This window comes from Diplotaxodon limnothrissa, linkage group LG17 (genome assembly GCF_057381915.1).
Source record: "Diplotaxodon limnothrissa isolate DT_005_m linkage group LG17, D_limnothrissa_male_GT1.1, whole genome shotgun sequence".
Lineage (NCBI taxonomy): Eukaryota > Metazoa > Chordata > Actinopteri > Cichliformes > Cichlidae > Diplotaxodon > Diplotaxodon limnothrissa.
The window spans coordinates 31857886-31882775 of NC_140612.1; the positions used below are offsets into that span (position 1 = coordinate 31857886).

The 24890-nt window shown below is 39.9% G+C and overlaps 2 protein-coding genes across 2 annotated transcripts in view; both read left to right on the forward strand.

Moving 5' to 3' along the window:
• LOC146615256 (ninjurin-2-like) overlaps positions 1–15242 on the forward strand; it is a 34208-nt gene extending 18966 nt beyond the window's left edge. The window contains exons 2-4 of the mRNA XM_085376592.1: positions 13974–14110; positions 14253–14332; positions 15073–15242. Of these exons, the coding sequence (XP_085232718.1) occupies positions 13974–14110; positions 14253–14332; positions 15073–15242 (387 nt within the window). The remainder of the gene's footprint in view (positions 1–13973; positions 14111–14252; positions 14333–15072) is intronic.
• Positions 15243–20252: 5010 nt separating this feature from the next.
• LOC146615257 (E3 ubiquitin-protein ligase TRIM39-like) lies at positions 20253–24080 on the forward strand. The gene is made up of 2 exons (XM_085375546.1): positions 20253–20318; positions 22219–24080. Exon 2 carries the CDS (start codon positions 22221–22223, stop codon positions 24078–24080), a length of 1860 nt encoding a protein of 619 aa, XP_085231672.1. The 5' UTR covers positions 20253–20318; positions 22219–22220.
• The last annotated feature ends 810 nt before the right edge of the window (positions 24081–24890 follow it).

Consider the following 24890-nt stretch of genomic DNA (forward strand, 5'->3'; position numbering starts at 1 on the left):
CTATTTTAATGTTATCTTTTTAGCCTCTATTGCCTTTCCATCCATGCTTGAAGAGGAACAGTTCCTCCTGTATGCACGGGACACGTTTCATCAGTCAAACCAAAATCGTAACACACAAAATGAAAACTTGTCTGGAATTGATGATTCCTTTCGCCCTGTTGTTGATTCTTCTTGGATCAGAGCCTAAAAATTTGGAATTGGCTTCGCTTTTTCAAATCTGCTTTGCTTAACTTGGAGAAAATCTGACTGATTTTTTTTAAAAATCCCTCCCGCTGTTTGGAAAATAATGAATAAATGAGATGCCATATGTTACCTCTAATTTATGCGTAAAGCAGTTGCTGCTTGTCTGAACTGAGCTACGGTGCAAATTCTTTCTTCTGTAACGTGGAAAGCTGCACTATATGGTTATGTGAACCTCACATAAATCTTATGTAATTTTTATGGGCCCATAGGAGATCTCCTTGGTCCTAGTCCAACAGAGTTACCTCATTTTTTCATAACAAAGGTTAACTCTGCTGCTGCATGCTTGTCATTCACACTCTCCATCTCTGAACTTCACTGCAGAGAAAACACTTTGGAGACAATAAGAACATTTCTGTTTATTTGTGTGTTTGTTATGTTGCCATGCCAGCGTGTAATTTATCAGAACGCACCGATGGTGCACATACTCCTGGCATGTGATGCACTCCCATATCCATCTGACACACACACACGCACACACACACACACACACACACACACACACACACACACACACACACACACATCTGCTGCACGCTTCTTCAAAGGTATGTAGCATTCCAGATGATCCTTTAATACTAAGAAAAACACACCTACCTCTTGTGAAACAATCTTATAGTGTGACTGCCCTCAGAGGAGAAACACTTATTTTTGGATTCGCACACACACACTTAAAAACATAGGTACAGACCAGCACCTTGAGCTATGGTCAGAATGTGTCTTTGCATGCTTTAACGGGTTACCCTTTCTTCTTATATTGTGACTAACTGTAAATTGGGTCTAATTTTTGTAGTTTTTGTGGATATTAAAACATCAGATCTTGTCAGTCTGCATCAACGACTCCAAATCATCTGCAATGCATCTTTCCAATAGGGGATTCGACTCAGCTCGTTGCTAAATGGTTGTATTCTGGTTATAGTCCTGCATAAAAGCAAAGGAGCCAAGTGCCTATGTCAGCTGTTGGACTCTGAATGTAAGTAGATGATGTGAATTTCTGCATAAGTCAACAGCAACAGGTTTGTGATTGTCACCTGTTTGGCAGAGTTACTCATGAGATCATCACAAACAGATTGCATGTAATTGCCAACTTGTCCCCATTCAGTTGCAAACTGATAGCAGACTGATGACCATTTTATCACCAACTTGACACACTGTAAATGACTGCAAGTGGTTATAGACTTGGTCCCTGTCTTCAAGGCAACCGTTTTAAAGGCAATAAGATTACATACGATTGCAATAACGCTGCTTGGTCTCAAAACACTGTTTGTGAGATTGTAGCATTAGACACATGAATTAAATCAGACTGTTGGTCAGAGACAAAAAACTGTCTTTTCTCACAAAAATTGTGAATTCAGTTCAGATGAGCTGATATGTGTCTAACTTATTATTATTACTGCAACAAGACGATCCAGTTTTTATAAACTTTTATTCTTTAATGTTATTTTCCTGAATTAAATGAAACCTTAAATAAACAGCAATTAAATTCCCCAGGACCCAATAGGAGGTCACACCATGCCTCTGGTTAGGTTAAGGCAGGAACAGCACTTTGGCAGACTTAAGCCTAGATTAAGACTTAAGTGTGGTCACAAGAATAACTCTCGCGCTAAGCATCTGATGCCAAAATTTGCGTCATTTTTTAGGAATAGGTCGTTTAGTTGAGTGTAAATGAGTGACTGTTCTTTAACATTTATTCTACTAAGAAATGGACTCAAATTTTGCAGAAAACGTGTCTTTACAGTGAACACAAAACCAATCAGAAATTTACATGTATAGATGTTTCTATAAGACTACTGACCTCGGATGCCCCCCTGCAGAGCTGGAGGGGCCAGCTGGCTGAGTCACTGATATGAGACACTCTGTCAGACCATGTGGTTATGTGGTTATAGTGAGGAATGCTGAGAGTCAAATGATATTATATCACTGACACGCTTGTTCTCCTCCGTCCAGATGGCAAATGGAGGCTTAAAAGGTTAAAGGACTTTGAGTCATCAACAATGTTAAAAAAAAAGAAGAAAGAAAGAAAGAAGGAGTAAAGAGCTCTGTCATAGCCGTTTTCAAAATGACATTATCACATACTGGATTTCTGGATTTTCATAACAGATGCAGAAACATTAAGTATTTTAACGATGTAGTTGGATGGAGATGGAGCTCATTTTAATGGCTTAATGCAATGTGTGGTTATAAAATAATCACAGTAGTACTTTGCTATACTTGTTGTTTAATAGCCACACTTTATATGACCAGGCAACATAAATAATCCCTAATGTGTGTCTACCTTAAAACTATTGGAGAACAGCACCTAAGAGAGTCTGTTTATTTCAATCAATTACTGTATTCTCTTGGTTAAATAACCAGTTGTTTCCCTCTATTAGTGATTTTTACAGCAAACAACATGATCAAAAATTGCTTTGAAACATGATTATGCTTCTATACTTGTGAGGACCACTCTCTGATACATTTTATTTGCTTTCCCCTCACCTTTACCTTCACACCCCTACTGATCCTAGCCCTAAAGTTCAGAGCTTTTTAAAGGGTAGGTTTTTTTGCGCTCAAGTTGTAAACTCACAAAGCACCTATATTCAGATGAACATCATGTTTAATTATAGAAGCAGCTATCCTCCTACTTGTTTTGCTACTAGGAAAATTGATTTTGATCACCACAAAGAGGCGGGGGAGGAGAAGGGGATCAGACAGCATCAGCTGGTGCTGACGTGAAAGGGTTTTATTTATGATCCATGAATGTTTGTAAGAAATTAAGATTTCTGCTGGTTTGATACAAATATAATACTTTTCTGTCTGACTGTCAAAGAAAGTAGAGCTGGAAAGAAAGAGGTGATTTATGTGATAGATAATGAGGGTAGAATACAAGAAGAAGGAAAAGGTCAAATGGTCATATCTGGGGTATTAAATTGACTTGTGGGACTTTCCATAGATAGCAAAGTAGGGGATATCTTAATTAGGGAACATCTTTTGTTTTTGTTTTGGTGTCTGTGGGAACATGTGGTCCACTACATGTAAAGACCAGCCTCATGCTCATATTATGTGCTGTTGCTGACTATTTACACTGTTTTTCCGTGCACTTTTTTGTTAGCTAACTGGGGGAAAGGTCAAGGGTCACACTCTCTCAAGTTGCAAACCTACAGCATGTGTTGTGACTGAGAGATAAATGTTGTGTGTCTGTGTGTGCGTGTATAGATAACAGCCTATTTCCTGTCTTTTCAATGTCAAAGTTCAGTGGGTTGTGTGCACGTGTGCGAGTTTATCTTCTTTTTGTTTGCTTCTGGACTTGAGTCGTGTTCACTGGCAATATCCCCTGTCCAATTCTCACAAACACACAAACTAAACGACCTGAAATGAAGCATTTCGTGTGTTTCGTATGCTAACCCGAGCCCCCAAAGGAAACAAGCCCAGAAAATGAGAAAAGGGCTCATTAACTGGCACTTAGCAGTCAGCTGACTTCTAAGAGTTTTTATGATTCAAAATTAGTTTTCAGTGTTTGCCCTGAAAATTGGTATTTTTTAAAGTAATTCTGTATTGAAGTTAAACACATTATATAAATTATGAACTGATAAAGTTGAGAAACAGATGAGCACATATAACTACTGAGAATAACTACTGTATTTACTTCCTCTTCTGCAACTTCTTAGCTCTTTCTCTGATATTTCATATCATTGTTATGCAGATGATATTCAGCTATATATCTCTTTGAGCCCACCTGATGTTTCTAAGCTCCAAATCTTGGAGTCCTGCTTAGATTCCGTTAGAGATTGGATGGCTGGTAATTACCTTCAACTAAATGCTGATAAAACGGAAGTCATTGTCTTTGCTCCTGAGAAATTTGTTCCCCTCGTGGTTAAAAATCTAGGCCCTCTTGCTTCTTACATTAAATCCTCCATCAGGAACCTTGGTGTTACATTTGATCCAGCTCTGATGCTGGACACACGTTAAATCTTTGGTTCGCTCTTGTTTTTACCATTTAAGAAATATCGCTAAGCTGAGTCCCATTGTGTCACGTTCCGAATTGGAAATGATTATTCATGTTTTTGTTTCATCTCGCTTAGAGTATTGTAATTCCTTGTTTACTTGCTTAAGTAATGCCTCCCTGGAACAACTGCAGGGTGTTCAAAATGCTGCTGCTAGGCTTCTGATAAAGCATCACAAATACTCCCATGCCACTCCCCTGCTGATTCAACTGCATTAGCTCCCTGTCAAGTTCAGGGTCCATTTTAAGATCATAATCATGACTTATAGGGCCCTACATGGTGTAGCTCCAACTTACATAAGTGATCTTCTTCTTCCTTATCACTCTAGCAGGTCCCTGAGGTCTTGTGACCAGGGGTTGCTGGTTGTCCAGCAGACAAGGTTAAAAACAAAAGGTGACAGAGCGTTTGTATCAGTGGCTCCCAGACTCTGGAACTCGCTCCCTTTGAGTTTGAGATCTGTGGACTCAGTCATGTCTTTTAAAAAGCAGTTAAAAACGTATCTGTTTAAACTTGCTTTTGGTTGACTTTGTTTTGTTTGAGATTTTAATGTCTGTTTTCTGCCTTTGTAAAGCACTTTGTGATTTTATCTTGAAAGGTGCTATATAAATAAAATTTTACTTTACTTACTTTACTACATCCCATCATTACCTGTCATCTGGAGCAGATGGCAAATGTGGCAGCCTTCAAGTTAAAATCAAAATCCATAATGGATTTGAAGGGTGACAGGTGGGTACACCCTTGGCAGGTTACCAGTATAGGATAAAACGTCACATCTTACACCCTTAATCTGGAGTCATTTGTCTCATTTTTGTTTGGTTGTTACCACGCCTCAGATAAAGAAACGTCACTTTAGCTGCTAGATGCTCCTGTTTGGTTTACCAGACCATAGACTGTATATAACAGATGGAAATAGCCACTGTGACTCACTGATTTGTTGACTTCTATTTCAAACTCTTGAGACCCTGTGTCCTCATAAGGAGACATTACATTTGGACTTTTCTGCACCTTCATACAGTGTTTGATGCTTTGTGACTCAATAGTGCTTTTAATAGTTTTAAATTTACACCAAAACTTAATAGTTTTCCCAACCACTGTGGCCTGGCACAGAGGTGTGCTGTGAGAAATGATCAGGTGTGCCGCGGAAGATTATCTGGTTCCACCTAATTAGTACTCTAAGTGACCGGCATGAGTAACGGGTAGAGCAATTACATTCTCTTGCTCTAGAGGGCAGTAAAACTACCTGCTCTAATTAAATGGGTTGCCAACTGGCAGTAAAACAGAAGAAGTGAGACAATGCTGCAAGTAATAGCGATAGATAATTACTGAAATGAAAAAGTGGTCAATCTAACCTGGGTCTTGGAGAAAATTCTGACCCAGATGAAGGCCCTAGCATGAGTAGTGGTCAGAAAAAGGAAAAAAGGTATACTGGGGACTAACCAAACCAATTCCGCTATCCTTTCTTTAAGTGATGACGTGATGAATCCTGCTTCCGGGCCCAAAGTTGTCTGAATTTAATAAGGCTGTTGTGTTTTTAACATGTTTTAATGCTTTGTATCTTGTTCTATTTAATCTCAACAAGCCCCTAAAAACAGTCAGTGATCACTTTCAGGCCTCTCTCGGTTTTTATTACTGCTAATCACTTTAAAGCTCAGTTTTTAAACCCTTACAATGTAACTACAGCCCAGCCCATGCAGCAGTATATTAATGACTAACCTCGTATTTTGGATGGATTATCTCGGTGGTTCTCCTGACTGACGTTTGGTCTGTTTACAGCATCCTGCCATGCGATTGTATTTGCCCTTAACCATTAGGAACCCTCACGTTTGAAAAAAGTACTCCGTTCGTTAGCGTTCGTCCTACAGCTTTACTGTTTATATAATGCTAACATAGCTTTGTCGCGCTATCGATCACGTAGCATATCATTATATACCAGCTAACTAAACTTCAGTAACCCTACAAACGTCACTGCTGTTTACTTTCCTGTCTTCGTTTTTGTTGGAAGTGATAGCAGAGCTGTACGTTTTAATTTGTTTCATAAATCCCTCAGTCAGAACATGGTATATTATATTTAAACGGAAGCTAGCGAGCTAACTCCCTGCTAACTTCCAACTCCGTTAAATATTATAAATTCTGTTTTCATGGATGCCTGGATGTTAAATTTAATTGTTACACCTGGTAGAGCAGCCACACTGATCATTTTATTACAGATGAAAGAGTTTAGACAGTTTTTCAACTCTCAGTGATGCCGCAGTGATCATTCCACTTAAGGACTTGCAGCAGAATTTGGGCCCAGACACGGCTAATGACGTCAGACTTAAAGACCAGGTATCCGGTTCTTAAAAATGATTAATATGCTTTTTGTGGCATTTTTGTTTGGTGATGTGCTGTGTGATTTTTCTAATGTGAAATAGCATATCGACAGTGATGCAAATTTGGACTAGCAATAAAAAAAAGTATAAAATGAGTCACTTTTAGCTGGAAAAGGGGGTCCAACTTGTTACACTCATGCCCCGAATAACCTAATAATTATAGGGTCTTACAAATCTTCCATCAAATGGGTGAGCCATGCTAAAAAATTCAGTTGTCATGAGGAACTTTTGTGTGTGTGTGGGGGGGGGAATCAGTCCTTGCCTCTTTGGGGAAAGAAGCGATGGTCTAAGACCACTTAACATTGCGGTACTGTACTTATATGCTTAACACAGAGGAAAGATGGTCAACAACATTGTCGGACATTACTCATAACAGGTAATGTACACACACAAGCTTTTTCCTTCACATCACAAAGGTTCATATTGTTTCTTCCGAATTCTTGCATGTAAGCATTTTCTTAGACTATCATAGGTCTCATGACTTTATGCAGGTAATAGGTCTGATCAGAGATCAACAACCTGTGACTGTGTTTTGGAAATTCTTTGAAGAAAACTATACGTTTGACATGACACATCTTCTTCCAATCTCATGCTTTATTTCAGGGTGGGATACAACCTAATCTAGGTAAGTCTTAACTAGAGACAATACTCTGCTGCCACTCAGCCAGTGAAAGGAAACACATCTTGTCTTACTGCCTTTCTGCCTCCATTTTTGATGACTATTTCTCTTTCTGTCTGTTTCTTTTCAGGTACTTTTCTGCTTTCTTCCAACTCCCTCACCCTAAATGGCAGTTTAAATAAACAGAAAGATGTTGCCTTTAGGCATTGAGAGCCTTGGAAGAAAGAAGAACAAGAAAGTCAAGCAAGTACATTTACACTGAGTCAGATACTCAGTAAAATTAAGATAGTAAAGGAACACCGGAGGTCCACTCCTAGTTGGGTTTCCCTTTTCATTGGCCCTCACAGTGACCAATAAGAGTACAGGGGTGGAGCACTTCCTTTGAAGATGAGGGGGGCCTCCCATGTGGTTTGGTGTGTATGTGCGTGTGCATTCACAGTGTAAAGATGTACAGTTTTGTAAGCATGTTTTTGCGTGTATTATTGGAACAAATGTGCTTGCCAATACACGTGGGGCAACATATTTTTGTATGTGCCTCATAGTATATGCATAAGGCAAGTATGCATTATTTGTCTTATAAAGGGTTTGTGTGTTTGGGTGTGGATTGTGTACACTATGTGATATGGCACAGTGCCTATGGTTAAGGTTCAGTGATGGGGGGGGGAATGAGTTTTACAGGGGCTCTGTGGTTCTGGGAAAAGTTTACTATATAAATCCAATTTTCAAAACCACAAGAGGAAATAGATCTTCTGTGTGCAGAAATTTAAATTTTCTTCCCACCGTAGTGTCATGATAGGGAACCATTAACTTATATAAGAATATTATTTTACTCTACACTATTTCATAGTAAACATACTAAATTATGGTTACTTTGCATCTAGTAAATTCTTTTGGACATTATGTATAAGAATTTCTGGAGTGGGATCACGCCTCTGTCTAACCACGCTCCTTCCGGTTCTTATCTGTATAGGTTCCACTATTTCTGCAAGCTGTTCATTCTCGTTTACGTACCCCACCCTCCCTCCCCTTTTCAATTCTTTAACTTCTTCACTTCTATTTAGTACACGGGGATCTGCCAGGCCGGGGAGCCGTTGCCAGTCCCCTTCGAGGCCTTTCCCAAACCGCAGCTCAATTCATGTCCAAGTATCACCTTTACCTCCTAAAACGCTGTCAAACCTAAAATGAGGACGTGGGCCCAGCTAGTGAAATTGTTATTTATGGCTCACAATGAATACAAGAATATTCTTCGAGATCCACAAAACAGCCAAAATTCTGTTTTTCATTAAAATGTCATAGGAAATGTTTGATGAAATAACTTGAATATTTTTATTGTAGTAACTCTGGTAAACTTCTTCTTCTGTATCATCATGCCAAGTTTTTACTCGGCCACATTATTAGGTAGGCAAATATCTAATCAAGCAATCACATGACAGCAAATCAGTGCATTTAGGCTTGGAGACAACTTTCTGAATTAAAACTGAACATAGACCATGGAGAAGAAAGATGTTTTCACCATCCATTTTATTACACTTATCCTTATTAGGGCAATGGGAGGGGGCTGGAGCTACCTTAGGGTGAGAGGCAGGGTAAATCTAGGTACACAGACAACCATTCACATTTACACTTATGAGCAATTTGGAATTACCAATTACCCAGCCCCGCTAACAGAAAGGTGCCAGCAGTGGAGTCGAACTCAGGACCTTCTTTCAAACACTGCTGATCTGCTGGGATATTCAATAGTAATTCAAATAGCCACTCACTACAACCAAAGTATGCAGAAGAGCAGTTTTGAGCACACACCATGTTGAAACTTGAAGCAGATGGGCAGCAGCAGAAGTCCACACTGAGTAACATTCTTGTCAGCTAACAGGAACCAAGGCTACGATTCACATAGACCAGGCTTGGCCAATTCCAGACCTCAAGGGCTGGTGTCCTGCAGGTTTTAGATATCACCCTGGATCTACACACCTAAATCAAATGATTAGTTTAAATCAGCTGTGATGGATCAAGGACACATGGAAAACCTGCAGGACTCTCGAGGCCTGGGTTTGGACATCACTGGTATAGACAAACCACCCAAACTGTACAACAGAAGACTGGAATAAACTGACTCGTCTGATGAGCCTCAGTTTCTGTTAGTGTAAACAAAATTCAAGCTTGATCCTGCAACAGTTCGGGCTGGTAGTGGCAGTGTAATGGTGTTTTAGTATTTTTTCAATAATTCTGCATGAAAAAAAGAAAAAAAATCTTGGTTCTTCATGATGAAGCTTGTCTCAGATCAGCTTTACAGCCTAAATGTGTCCAACTGTCCTAACCTCATCGAACTGCTTCTCCTAAACCCTGCTGCAAATAAGGACTTCTCTCCGTGTGTGAAACAACAGTTAAAAGAACTGTCTATCATTCAGTGTTAATAAATAAAGATAACTGCAGATTAAGAATGATAAAAGTGCAGTCAGTACATTTAGAGAGACATTACACTAAATGAACACACATGGTAAGTAAATCTGTATAGCCCACTCCAATGTTTTGGTTGTGGTGTGCGTCTATGTGTGTGTGTGTTTGTGTGTGTGTGGGTGTGTGTGTTTTGGCAGCACTCCCAAGGCTGATGTTGATAAAGTGCGACCACGAGTCCCCAAAGGAGAAAAAAATGGAAAAATGCCAGTGTACAGGCATATTTTTTCCCCATCTCGCTCTTTCCAATGCTGCATATTTTTTCTCACTTCCTCACTACCCACCCTGTGCTTCTCTCTCTTTCTGTGCTCTCTCTCCTAACTCTTACCAAGTTTCTGTCTCTTTCTCTCTCTCTCTCTTACACACACACTTAAACACAGAAAAGCTGCGGTACATGTGCTCATGGTGTTTTGACAGTCTTACAGTTCTGGGAATTGCCGAGTAGTTTCTCGGAGATCTACGCAGTCTGGATGAAAATGTACCAGAGGATGAAATCAAGCTTTGAGCACTAAAGTACACCACAGGCACTATTTTGATGAAAATCACAACATTATGACAGATAAACTGCCAACCACAGAAACATTTCAAGACTTTATATCCTGGGATTGGTAAACATCTGGATAAAGTGCAATGTAAAGTATATTCAAAAATACCGAGTAAAAACAGAGCTACTTTTTCCTCATTGGTGAAAGGACAGTTTGTTTTGGTTTGCGGCACTTGAACCGAAATGTCAGCATCAACAGCTTGCTCAAGAAACTGCAGCAGCACAGTTATGAGAAGCCACAGACCTCATATGAACAGTGTCAGTGAAAGCTATTTGCTACCAAAGCGCACCTTGCAAATCGCCGTCTCCATGCAGAAGGAACACATCCAGAACTTGTGGAGTGAAAGGAAAGGAAGAGGATGTAAACACAATGGCTACGCTAGCAGCAGTTGTGGTCAGAATGCAAGGAAGACACCTAAACATGTGACCTTTAAGAACGCTGTGTTTACATCCTTCAGAGTGCACCTACTCTACAACTTCTGGAGCGTTTCCATATGTTCACTGAGCCAGCAAACTGGCAAAACAGCGTGATAGCGACTGCTGCCAGGCTTTTACGATCATCCAAACATTTCTGTGTTCTGACCACCTCATCAAAAGCGGACAAATCTGAAACCAGCTTCACTTATTTTAAAGGTGTGTTGAAAGAGAGAGTAAGCAATGTGAGCCCTGCTTACTTTTGCACGGCAGCACATCTGGCAAAGGCCTGTGTGGTGTGGGTGTGCTGGCTCTTGGCTTTTGCAGAGCTACAAACATTTCAGTTCAGAAGATTGCTTTGTTCAGATTCATTGTTGGGTTTAAGATAATAAACAAGTGGTTACGTTTATGGAATTATGTTTTAAAAAGGACAGGCTATTAACAGCTTTCTCTTGGGTTGCTGCAGGGCATTCACCCCCCCCCCCCCCCCCCCCCCTCCCCCGAGCCTAAATTATGCCATTACTTATAAAAATAGGAACAGGTTTTGCTATTGTTATGATTTCCACATGATTTATTATGTATTTTGTGGCATGGCAACAAAACACACCACATTTATTCAATAACAGATAATTTCCACTAGAGGGTGTCAAAACCACAGTGTTTATTACTGCATAGCATTACAGCACTGGGTTTGTGGCTTGACCGTGGCCATGTCATGCTTTACCATGATCTATGCAATAGTTTTTGCCTGTGATAGATTATAATAGTAATATCATCCTGAGAGGAAGAGATGAGCCTGATGAAGATGGTTTATATATATAACCAACAAAAGATCATCACATTGAAGACTAACTGCTTCCTAAAAGCATTCGTTCAACACATTGCTCAGAGGTTTTGGTCCATATTGACATGATGTTATCACACAGCTGCTACTACAGGTAGCATACATGATACAAGCCAGGATCAAGCACCGCTTGCATGTTGTTTACATCAGCAGAAATACATCAGCAGAAACTGACACTCATCCAACCACTTAATATTTTTCAAATCTTCTGCTGTCCCAGTTTTGGTGGATTGTCCTTGCACACTGTAGCCTCGGCTTCCTTTTTTTTAGTTCACTCTGTGTGGTCTTCTGCTGCTGTAGCCTATCTGCTAGAGTTGGTCTTTGTCTCGAGACCACTTTTACGTGGTCTTGGTCTTGTCTTGGTCTCGGATCCCTCGGTCTTGGTCTTGGTCTCGCTGTCTCGGTCTTGCTGTCTCAGAGCGACATAGTGGTCGGGAGATTTGGAGTCAACAGTATCCATGACACACAGCATAACGTTCGATAATGTGTCATGCGCAAAAGCATCAGCTCTAAGAGCCGTGCTTAGAGAGTGCTTTGTAGTGAATCAGAAGAGTCGACTCCCATTGAGCGAGAGCCGGCTCCTCACTTCATTTCCTTTCGCTGCTCAGCTCTCACACAGTGGCTCAGCTATGCTCCAATTCCTCCATATTGTGGCCAATCACATGCGAGGATATAGGATAATATCATTATGTCAAAAACAGAGAGGGTGAGAGACGCGACAGTCAAGTGGAGCGTGCGTCTGTCCTCTCAGTAAGTGAGTGACTCAGTAGACAGCGGTGAGGAGGGCTGTGCGAGTGCATCGCAAAAACACATAAATATGCCTGACACCCGTAAACGAAGCAGCATCTGGCTGCAGTTTAAAGACTTTTAAGTCTCTGTCTCAGTCTTGGTCTCATCTCGACTTTGTCTTGGTCTTGACTCCGACTGTCTTGGTCTTGGTTTAGGCAGTCTTGACTACTGTCTGCTTCAAGGTTCAACATTGTGTGAGTGTTCAGAGATGCTCTTCCGCATACCGTGGTTGTAACGAGTGGTTATTTGAGTTACTGTTGCCTTTCTGTAAGTCACTACCATGTAACTTGCTGGTTGCATTAAAGGCCATTTAAACCTAATGAAAGGCCTTGTGAGTGTGTCTATAAAGTCAGATACTTGCTATAACCCTTCTTAATGCACATGTATATGGAATATACATGGCTTAAAAGCTGAAATTAATATCAGTCGCAATTGGTTGGTGATTATAAAAACAGACGCGGCGCAAACAGAGGAGCTGAAGTGTTAACAATTGCTGCACATGTACAATGTCAGCGCTGTTTATTTTGGAGCAGCAAAGCACATTAAAGCACAGTGAGGTCATGAGGTGCAATGTGCCCTTAGTGTGAATATGACTGACTTCATTTATGTGATCTATGTCTTCCCTAAGTGCATTTCTCTTTCTATGCAGGCTGAAGAAAAACAGATTTATGGTACACATGCATACACACAGCCATCCATTTGCGAACAGAGCACTTTAGTATATAGATAAGTCTTATGTAATCCAATATGTGCATCTGCAGTCTGTGTTCTATAGCAGGACAATTAGATCTAGAAAATTTTAGCCCTTTATATGTGCTGTGAGTCATACAGTAACGTAATGATGCCTCATGTTTTCATTTCTTCTCGTCTCACTGCACACGTTCACTATTGCTACCTTTATAAAGATGGTAATGCACATTCTAAGCTCTCCAAATAGTGTAATAGTGTAATTAACCGTACATCAACACACATGCACACAATTTCAATTTATGAAACATGAGCCACAAACTGCCTAATGCACTTCTTCTCTTGCAGTTCTCAAACAGTTAATTTGTCTGTTAATAGATTGCATAGAGGAGTATCAGATGAACTCAATATACCAACTTTCCCACTCATCATATCTCTGGTTTTCCTTTGGTTGCAAATATTGAATATGATAAATAATATAATAGATTATTCTGTAACCGTATCCTTGGTCTGTACTGCCCTCTTGTGGCCAGTTACTTGTTAGAGAAAATGATGTTCAGTACAGTATTTGTCTTAGCTCTTTATATTTGTTGATTAATTGTTTGGGGGTGAGATGAGTGTTTGAACGCTACTGAGTTATATTTTTAATAATTTCTGATAACTTTAAAAAAAGATCATTTTAAGGAATCCAATTCAGTGTTAAGATAAGATAAGATAACCTTTATTAGTCCCACACTTGGGAAATTTGTTTGTTTAAATAGTGTTGTTTAAATAGCACCAATTCATGACAACAGTTATCTGAAAACGTTTTGTATTACAAGGTAAGATCCCTGCTGCATTATAATGGATGGAATGAGTTTAAATGTAGTTTGTAAAAAGCATGGCTTGGTATTTAGTAACCAAATGACTGAATATTTGGGACTGCATTTTGCCATCAGTATCTTACACTCTTATACTTCTACTTACTTGAAAAGAAGTGTGTGGATACAAATTGTAAGATAACCCACTTGAAATCTGTGTCTCTCTATTGCAGGGTGGTTCAGCCTCCAACCTGAACATGAACCTGTATGCTACTAAGAAAACAGCAGCTGAAGGCATGCTGGACATCGCCTTGTTCCTGGCTAACATTACACACATGAAGACAGTCATTGAACAGGGTGCAGGCTACAGGTACAATATATGTACATATGAAGAAGGCAAAACCGTAACTGTTTACCTGTGAGCTGTTTCTCAATGATCACATTTATGTTTGCCAAAGATATTATCTATTCACTATCCTTTTGTTTGCATTGCATTTCCTTTTCGTTTCTAGGTATTACGCCGCTGTTCTGACGCTCATTTCCTTTTCCCTGGCTCTTCAGATAGTGGCTGGAATCCTGATCATCATAATCGGTAGGCATTATAGATTTAGGCTGGACATCTTCTGACTCAGAAATCCATCTTCCATGTTTTTAACCCATCATATTAACACACTAATTTACTGACACTTGTTTGTAGTCAAATACAGCTAGTGCAGGTTTAAAGGTAGTGGCTTTAGGTATAAAATCCATAAGCAATCTAATGCATTTTATATGCAAGAACTACAGAAACACGATGGTTCCCTGCACTTTATGCTCTCGTTTTGTTGCTATTTTTGGTATGTGTTTGTATATGTGCATTGCAGCCCGGCGAGACCTCAATGAAGAAGCCAACCAGAAGCGCCTGGACAGCCTGAACAACACCCTAACCATCACCATCTTCCTCGTCTTTGTCACCAACATCTTCATCACTGTCTTCGGGATGGAACGCACTGGCCTCTTTGCCAGGATGCATTTCTGACTGTGTAACGTAGGCAATGGTTCTAGTATGTACACCTGTTTAGAAAGTAAGAACAGATTCTGACCCACATAACTAGGTTGTGGTCACACAAGCACACAATCATAACACATACCAGTGTAACCTATTGTCCAACTCACTAACTAATCAACTATATTACTATTGTATTGTTTAGTTCAGTATGGATGGATTGGGCCAGCGGACCAACTAGATGTGTGTGTCTGTCTCTGTTTTTTCTGTCTGCATGGTTGTGTTCTGGTTATGTGTGTGTGCAATGTATGTATGCATTTTCCATTTGTGTGTATGTGTGAGTGCAGCTCGACTGGAGCTGACCCGCCTCCCTTCTTGTCAGCGGTGCTTGAACTTCTTGAACAATCTAATTACCGGCATCATCTGCCTCACTTTCATTATCAACATTATTAAATCGGCCTTTGGGACACAGCGCAGCTGCTTGCTGCGATGGTTATTTCAGCGCTTTATTCTATGAGACAGATTAAGCAGACAAATGTATGTACATTGATAAACATAAACATTTGATTAATGTTGCTGATGAAATGTTGAACTTTGCACACACCAAATTTGGCCACAAAGTAGTCCCCTTTAACATTCATTCATCCACAGCCACTGAACAAACAGCTATTACTGTAGCATAATAACTGTTTGTTCAGTAGCTGTGGATGAATGAATGTTTTTAAAAGGTATACACACTTTACAGTCAAAGATTGCTTCAACATTCAGTCTTAGAGCTAAGTGGGAGCAAGCTCTCAGTCATGCCAGTAAAGTTAAGTTGATTTTTAAATATACTCATTAGCTTACTTGCTAGCAGTGAGCAGCTTCTGTTCGAAGGAGCAGGGCTAACTTTTCCCTCCTGCGCAATCTTTGAGCTCTATCCTTTGCGGTTTACCATTATAAAACACACAGATTTATGGTATATATATTAAAATAAGCTGCTTGCACAGACTATATATAAAAGGTGGGTGTAAAAAACCTAAGTGACTTATTTGTTAGACAAAAATAAGTTGAGAAAGTGGAGCACTAAGATGCTAGCCAATGCGAGCAAGTTTGGCTAGCTAGCTGGTTCTGTAAGCCCAGTCTTTTTTTTACATTTTTCCTGTGATCGATAATTTCCTGATAGTCACGGACTGCTCTCTAAGACTATGTGACTGAGAGCTTATTCATTCGACCCTACCTTGTCACACTTTCAAAATGGAGACAAATGACATCACATGGTTTGCTGTTAAGTTCAATGCAAAACCTCAGTAGAGCCCAAACGTTATTTTGTTACCAGGACGTACATTGGGCATTTTAACAAGGAAGTCTTACAGGACTGGTGTACTTTTTGACCTAGCGTCACAGTGCCAGTTTCTGCAATGGGCACAACACAGAGCTTGCTCATCAATCCAAACTTTGGTTTAATCCTGTTCAGTTTTTATGTTTTACAGTGAAATCTGAACCAGTCAAACTCACATAGACTACAAAGAGGATGGAGGGCAGCATGAGTGATGAGCCAACAATATTGCCGTTGTTTGGATTACTGAACGTTTGTATGTATGGGTTAACTGTGAGAGTGGTGGTTGTGTTTGAAATGTTTGAAATTGTGTGTTTGTGTGTCTGTCTGTGTGCATGTGTGTGCATGTTGCAGCCCGCAGGGACCTTAACGTGGTGTCCAATCAGAAACGACTCGACTACCTGAACAACGTTGCTACAGGCATCATCTTCGCCACCACAGTGATTAACTTCTTCATCAGCTTCTTCGGCTCCAAGAGGACCGGATTCTTCCGCTGGCTGTTGGCTCGACTCCACTTTTGAGACACACAAAACTATGAAAATATATCCAAGTCATGCACAGACCCACCAACATGCTTTGCAGCAGTATTTCATCTGTGCAGTAGCATGACACATTGGCCTAAGACAAAGTTGGAAAACAATCCCATGTGTTCAAACATTGCATCTTAATTCCTATTCAGACACTTGTCAAATTTCTCACACTGTAATCGAACTAAAATATTTTTAACTTTAACCAGCTGTCATTTAAACATGCATGGTTTTATTTGCTCCAATGACATGCTTGTGCAAATATTGTACTTTTTTATTGTAGATGTCTCTACTTTTTCTGTGCATTTTACATGTATTCTTCCCTTCTTTTATGTGCCTAATCGGTAAAAGTGTAAAGCTTGTTTTGATTTTAAATATACATCTTATTTTAAAACATCTTTGACATCAGAAAAATAGAAAAAAAAATATGAAATGGATAAATATCTTTGTGAATAAAAAGCTAAATAAAACGAGTGATTATAAAGAAAGCTATACTTGGCTTATTGTATTTTTACTGAACATTGTTATTTTGGGCCTGCATCTATACTATTCTTTTGGCAGATTAAAAATATATATAAGGCATTTTGGTCAAAAGAAATGTGTCATCATCTGGTCTCATGCCTGTTTTTCCTCTATTGTGTTTGTGTGCGTGTGTGTGCGACACAGGCCGTCGGAACCTGAACAATTCCACTCTACAAAAGCGTCTGGACTACCTGAACAACATAACCACCATTATAGTCTTCATCACCTCAGGCATCAATTTGTTCATCAGTACCTTTGCCATGAAGAGCACTGGATACTTCCCGTGGCTTATGATGCGCATTCACTGATATACACATGCACATGTGTAAACTATTGCACTTTTAGAGTTGCGCCACCATAAAAGCATGCTTGCAACAGCTTAAAATGTACGTTTGTTCATACTAGAGAGTTTTTCATGCAGGTTTTGGGCATTTCATGGGTAACTGACTGCGCACACATCCATTTTAACAGATTTGTATGCATTCCTTACATGTAACATGTATAGTCCCCAGTTTGTTGAGCTCTAACTCTAGCAGAACACACAAGACTCATTCTTCTTTGTCATGTTTCTAAACAGTGAAATCAAAATATGTGAAAACAATTTCCCTCTCAGTGACTTACACTAAAGATCACACTTTATTTGAATGCAATAAAAGCTCTAATTTACTGTTTGGGCTCTTTTTTTCCACAATGCCTTCATCTAATGGGGCCAGCTAGTGACCAGACGGGGGAAATGGACAAGGGAATATATTTCCAGATGTTATCAGATATGTAAAACAGGTTTATGGAGCTTTCTTAAGAAGATAATAAAGTCTGATTATATGTGTGCAATACTAGCACGGCAGGTGTTTCTTGGTTTTAGTAACTTTTTCCAGGAAAAGGTGACCGGAAGCTATCTTCTTCTTGCCCTTATTCTTCTTGTTTCAGTTCTTCCCTTTAGGAGCAGATCATCTGCTTCCATATTACCCTATGCCTTGCACACTCCTCTCTCTATCAGCTTTTTGCATCCCTTTCACCACATCTAGGAATTTTCTCTATGGTATTCCTTTTTCTCCTGCCTGGCAGCTCCATGTTAAAGATCCTTTGCCTAATATAGCAAAGATATCTCCTCTGCACATTTCCAAACCATCTCTACCTTTTGTCCAGACCGCTCAACTTGAGCTGTCCCTCTGATATACTCATGTCTAATTTTGTCAACCCTGGTCACTCCCAAAGTGGCCATGTATCTTCTACTCTGCTACCTCCAGCCCCACCTCCTGTCTTTTTGTAAATCCCGTTGTCTCTAAACAATAGTTACCTTTCACTCTTGCTGCTATCCTTCTGTCACAAATCACCCCAACAGTCATCACCATCCACTACACCCTAGTTGCTCTCATTTCTTCACCTCTTTTGTGCATTGTCCATTGCTTTGGTAGGTTGACCACAGGGTTTTAAACTCATCTATCATTCCCCAGAAATTAAATTATTTGCAAGACTCTCCAGAAGTTGGCTGCAGCTCAGCCGAGCTGGTAATGGACAGAAGATGAGATGAGAAAGTGAGACAGGAGGTGGTGGAAATGGGAGTACAGTACACAAAAAGGAGAACAACAGTAAGATGGTTCACTCTCAGAGAAGGCTGTTTAATTTACTGGCTATCAAAAGAAAATTGAAAGGGAGAATATGGACTGATTTTGAAATGGCCCAGATTCAGGTGAAGTCACAGGTGCTATTGGATCATTGTTATCTCCCTGTAAGGACTGTCCACCCTAATGGAGTCAACTTGCATGTAAGCCTGATTAATGATGTAAAAAGGTATCATCTCAGGAAAAAGCACAATGGTGCCAGCAACTCAAATGATTGAAAATGTTGTAGGAGTAATAAGGCAAAATGCCTCAAAGTCACCCCTGATGGTGAAAAATGACAATTGCTATCTAAACTGCTTTCTAAAGTACCTGATATCTGAATTGCAAAACTTTGGCACGTTTGCACTGTGCAAAGGCATCCAATGATGTCGTGGAGAACAGAAATATGGAAAATGTGACAGAAGCAAGGCTCAAGTTGCTGGAACCACTGAGGGCAGTGCTCCTCATCGAGGTAAGAGAGCAGCCAGTAGAACTGTCAACGATACTCTTTACTTTTTTAGAATAAATAAAAAACCTGAAATTAGTTTTTGGCACCATAAGTCTGTAGCCTATAGATTAACAACCAATCTCAAAATACTTGATGATCAGTCAGGCTGACAGTTTGCACAGTGTGTGCAGTGTCTGATCATTTCAGTTTGTGATTTTCTACAGGAATTTTTTGCTGTATCACTGTTTTAGTCAGTTCAAGTGTGAATCTGCAGTGACACCATCTTATAAACAATTATGTTGGTCAGTTCAACAAGAATGCCTCTTTCATTTGACTGTACCCATGCTAGGCATCCGGCATAAAATCTTTATCTTTGCCAAATAAAGCAGATGAAGGTGGTCAACTTGGCTCTGGCAATTTTGGCAGGTGCTACCGTTATTGAAATCTTCCCCTTCTGAATATCATTTTTTAATGCTGTTAGTTACAATGTAAATGTAGTCATGCTTTAAAATGTTTGTTTTTTAAAACCAAAATCATCCTGTGATTTATCTGTCTGCATGACTTCAACGATCCTGTCTATACTCCATATGGACACAACTACAAGATTTGTATCACAGAGTTCTGACACAGCAGTGATGTGACAAGTCTTCCCTCTGCAATTATCCCACTAGACAGGAAAGCCGGGCTTGAGAATGTAACATCAGAAAGAAAAGAATTAGAATAGACTAAATCCAGGGATGTGTAGGCACAGCACTGGTTTATCCCTGGAGTTCGGTTTATTTTTTATGCTTGAGTTACTCGTATGTCAGTGTTAGCTTAACAAAGAAAAACAAAACACACAAAACACACACACACACACACACACACACACACACACACACACACACAAAACCCTTCAACACAAGGACTGGACTGAAAAACATTTTAAAACTATTGCTCAAGACCACTTTTAAAAAATTCCTAAGAAAGTCTGTCTCTTTAGAAGTAAAATATAAAGAAATTAGGGGTTGTTATGCAAAAATAAATAAATAAACAATTTTCTTTTTTTTAAAAAAACAACCCTATTTCCTTCGGAGACTGCGCATTAACTGATGGATGATGAAATGGGAAATGAAACTGCACGCCTAATGTGAAAAAGCTGCATTTTGTTTTAAACCTCAACGCTACATTTGGGCAGGTAAGCTTTGACATTTTTTTTATCTTGTGTAATTTCTTTTAAAACACTCCGCAAAGATAGTTGAAACGCCGACGTGATACGGTCAAAACTGGGCGAGGTACGACGGCAGAAATGTGAACCCATCCCCGGACTTTGACGTTGTTTCCGCGTAGAGCTGAGCTCTTAGACGGTCTCTGATAAAGTTAGAAATATAGATTTCTTTTATGCTCGTCTTCTTTTTTTTGGCAACTAGTATAGTTAGGTCATGGTTGTGAACAAACGTCCACACAACGTCGTCTTTTCGACGTACACAGCCTCGTGTTAGCGATGTGCCAAACGCTAATCCGCAAAGTCAGTCAACTTCAACAAATCTCAGGGTTTTGTGGTTGTGCTTTATGAATGTGTGTGTGTGTGCAGTAAGTCACAAGCAGAACACTTTGCTAAAGCTAGTACGATAGGCAAAGAGCAGCAAACTTATTTTTTAAAAACTGTTTGTCTTTTAATAACATGTAACTTTGACTTTCCGGATCTCCACCATGGGATAAGTTCCGTATTTTGCCAGCATAGACTAGAATAGGTTGCTACTTGCCTTGATTTTGTTCTTAAAGTTTCAGTGGAGAAATAATGAATGTGCATATAAGCATATCTTACAACTTCCAACATCTTTGTTTACTGGTTTTGACTCTATTTCTATTTATGTCTTACACATCAAGCTCTTTTTTCTTCCATGAATAACCTGTTTTAAGCAGAGATAATTCTCAAATGAAACATCAAAACAAAACAAACCACATTTACAATCTGATAATACCAGAAGTATCACTTATACATGCACTGGCCAATACATTAGTTACACATTACTGGGCTGGGTTAGCAGCAATGCTCAGGTAGGCTGTGGCGTTTAAATGATGCTCAGTTGGCATTAAGGTGCCCGAAGTGTGACAAGAAAATATCCCCCACACCATTATCCAGCCATCATCAGCCTGAGCTTGATGCAAGACAGCATGGATCCATGCCTTCATGTTGTATATACCAAGACACATCTTCCAATCTTCTGTTGTTCAATTTTGATGAGCATATGTGAATGGCAGCCCAGTTTCCCATTCTTTGTAAATGGGAGTAACGCCTAGTATGGTCTTCTGCTGCTGTAGCCCATCTGCTACAGGGTTCAAGATGCTCTTCCAAGTGCCTTGGCTGTGTAGCCACTGTATAGCATCAACAAGGAATTATCACCCAGAAAACTGGCTTCCTCAGGATATTTCGTCTTTTTCAGACCATTCTCTGTAAACCCTAGAGATGGTCGTGCAGGAAAATCTCAGCAAATCAGCTGTTTGTAAAATACTCAAACCAACCCTTCTGGTACAAACAACCATACCACATTCAAAGTCACTTAAATCACCTTTAATTTTCATTCTGATGCTCAGTTTGAACTTCAGCAGCTCATCTTGACCATGTTGATATGCTTAAATGCACTGAGCTTCCTCCATGTGATTGTCTGATCAGATATTTGCATTAATAAGCAGTTTGAACGGGTGTCCCTAATGAAGTGGCTGGTGAGTGTATGTAGCATATTGTAGTAATTCAGTAAATGTCTTAATTAAATTTTTTGGTTTTGGTTTTATATAAGACGGTGCTATAATGTTTAAAGTTACTACTAAAGTGTAGAAGAGCTGACCTGTTGATTTTTGTTTTTACAAATAAGGAATTTAACAAAAAAAACCAAATAATTATATGATATCCAGAATGTTGTTTTCAGTTGTGTTTTCACTAAAGTAAAATATTAGGTCAAACAGATTAATCTCAGCGTTGCTAGCCATATATATGTATAAGTTTTACCTTGAAAGACACTTTTTTATATACAATTTAATGTTTTGTCTATTTGAAATTCTAAGTCGTCTTCATTCTTTGTTCGTTTGTTTTTTAGTCATGGCCTCAGCCAGCAGCTTGCTGTGTGAGGAACAGTTCCTCTGTTCAATCTGCCTTAACACATTTACTGATCCTGTCACTACTCCATGTGGACACAACTACTGCAAGACTTGTATCACAGAGTACTGGGACAGCAGTGATGTAACGCAATGTCCCCTCTGCAAGAAGAGGTTCCGCCGCAGACCTCAGCTTCAGGTCAACACAGAGTTCAGAGATATGATGGAGTGCTTCAACAGCATGAGAGTAAAGGATGGAGAGGTTCTTGCTAAACCGGGGGAGGTGCCCTGTGATGTCTGTATCGGACCAAAGCGAAAGGCCCACAAGACGTGCCTGGTGTGTTTGACCTCATATTGCCAGGCCGACCTGGAGCCTCATCAGAGAGTTGCAAGCCTAAAGAAGCACAAGCTGATCGACCCCGTATCAAACCTGAAGGGCAGGGTGTGTCAGAAGCATGACAAGATGTTGGAGCTCTTCTGCTGCACAGATCAGGTGTGTATTTGTTTCATGTGCTTGAAAGACGACCACGTGACACACGTAACCATCCCCTCCGAACGTGCTTTCAGAGAGGGGAAAGCCTGGCTTGAGAGCTTAACATCAGAAATGAAAGCAATGGAAAAGACCAAATCCAGTCATGTGAAGGAAGCCAAACGCTCGGCTCGGCAAAACAAGGACGAATCAGAACGAGAGGTAGCAAATATTGCTGTGGTTTTAGGAGCTCTGGTGGCCTCTCTGCTAAAAAACCAGGACGAGCTAATTAAGCTAATCCAAGAGAAGCACAAAGCAGTAGAAACACAAGCTGAAACCCACATAGCTCTGCTGGAAGAAGAAGTAGATGAGTTAAGAAGGGGGATAGCTGAACTGGAAGAGTTTTTACAGACAGAAGACCATCTCCATTTCCTGCACAGCTGCTCGTCCCTCCACTACGTTGCATTCAATAAGGACGTATTTAAACCTCTGTCCCACGGTGTGCCTCCTTTTACAGACAGCCTTTCTAAAATGAGTCAACAGATATATTTGGGGATGGTGAAGAAGTACAGTACTCAGATAGAAAAGATACTCAGTAAAGAAGTGGGCATGCTTGTTTATGAGCTCAATTCGTCTGATGGCTGTGATGCTGCTGAACAGGCTGCTACAGCAGAACCACTAATGAGAGACAATTTTATTGAAGGAGAAGGGATATCAAGAGAATATGATTTTGAAGAGGAGTGGAGACCACCTCGGGACAAGCTAATGATGATCCAGCTGTGTAATTCGATGACTCTAACTTTTGATCCCCATGTAGCCCATCCAATACTCAAGGTGTACGAGGGTGGCAAAAAACTAACACTTAATATACGTTTACGGCCTTACTCTCCTCTTTTTGAGCGACCATTTTTAAATCAACCCTATGTCCTTGCGACTGAAGGATTCTCCTCAGGCAGATTCTACTATGAGGTTTGTGTCAGCAAGAGTAAAGTCTGGACTTTAGGAGTGGTCAAAGAGTCTGTGAACAAGCACATGGGTTTTCCTCCCACCCCCAAAGATGGAGCCTGGACATTAAGCGCACGGTACACTGGATGGGATGTGCAATATTTTGCCTGTGATTCCGAGATTCTTCTTTTGCATGTGAGACAGACACCCAAAACAGTTGGTGTGTTTGTCGATTACGAGAAAGGAGAGGTCTCGTTCTATGACGTGGATACCAGAACCCTGATGTACTCCTTCACAGGATGTACCTTCACTGAGAAACCATCAACATTAAAAGCTCTTCTGTATTATCTGCTTGGCTTTCCTTTAAGTAACAGGTGCAAGCTGTATCCTATTTTTGGAATCTTTCCGATAGGTAATAATTTTGCCAACCAAATATCCATCACAACTTAACTGTGGACCTCACAACTTAAAGTGCCACGTGTCATTAAGTTGTTATCACTGAGGAAGAGGCTACGTGCTTTTGAATACATAGTGCTAAACATGTTCTGCAGCCAAGACCTCATAACAATTTAGAAGCAGCAGACGTAGTAGTATGACATAGTAACGGAGGACGGATTCATGTACAAAGTAGTTATAAACATAAATGGTTGCATTACCTGTATTTAGCCAGTAGGTAGCACCATTGTTTAGCCATTGTGCTGATGTGCTGCCTTACAAATAAAGGGCCTTGAGGGTGGCATCATGGGAAATTAACTGCATTTATAGTCAAAAATGCTTATATACATATTTTATGCACATGCTAGTTTTGGACTCATTGTCTACAATTTTGCTTTTGACATCACTGACTGTCAACATTTTTACTGTCTTGTGTAATTCAGTCAACAATTTTACTTTTCTTTCAACTTATCATCAGTGCATCCAAAAGCAGAGCTGAAGGTTCTGAGTTTTCTGTACAGAGTTTACATGTTCTTCCAGTGAGTGTGTGGGTTTCCCGATGGACTGACGACCTCTCTGAAGTATAACCTCTCCCTTTACAGCTGGGAGCATTTATGAAAATGACTAGATGGATTTACAAAATGCCAAAAACCATCATCTGACGACAAGCTGGGTTTTTGGGGGGGGGTTTTGTATGTTGTATTATACTGCTATTAAAAATCTATTTCTTAGAAATTTCTTCTGGACCTTTTTTTTCTGTAACTTCAGATTATATTCACCTATGCCTTGTTTATGAATGCCCAACACATGGAGAATGTTAAAAAA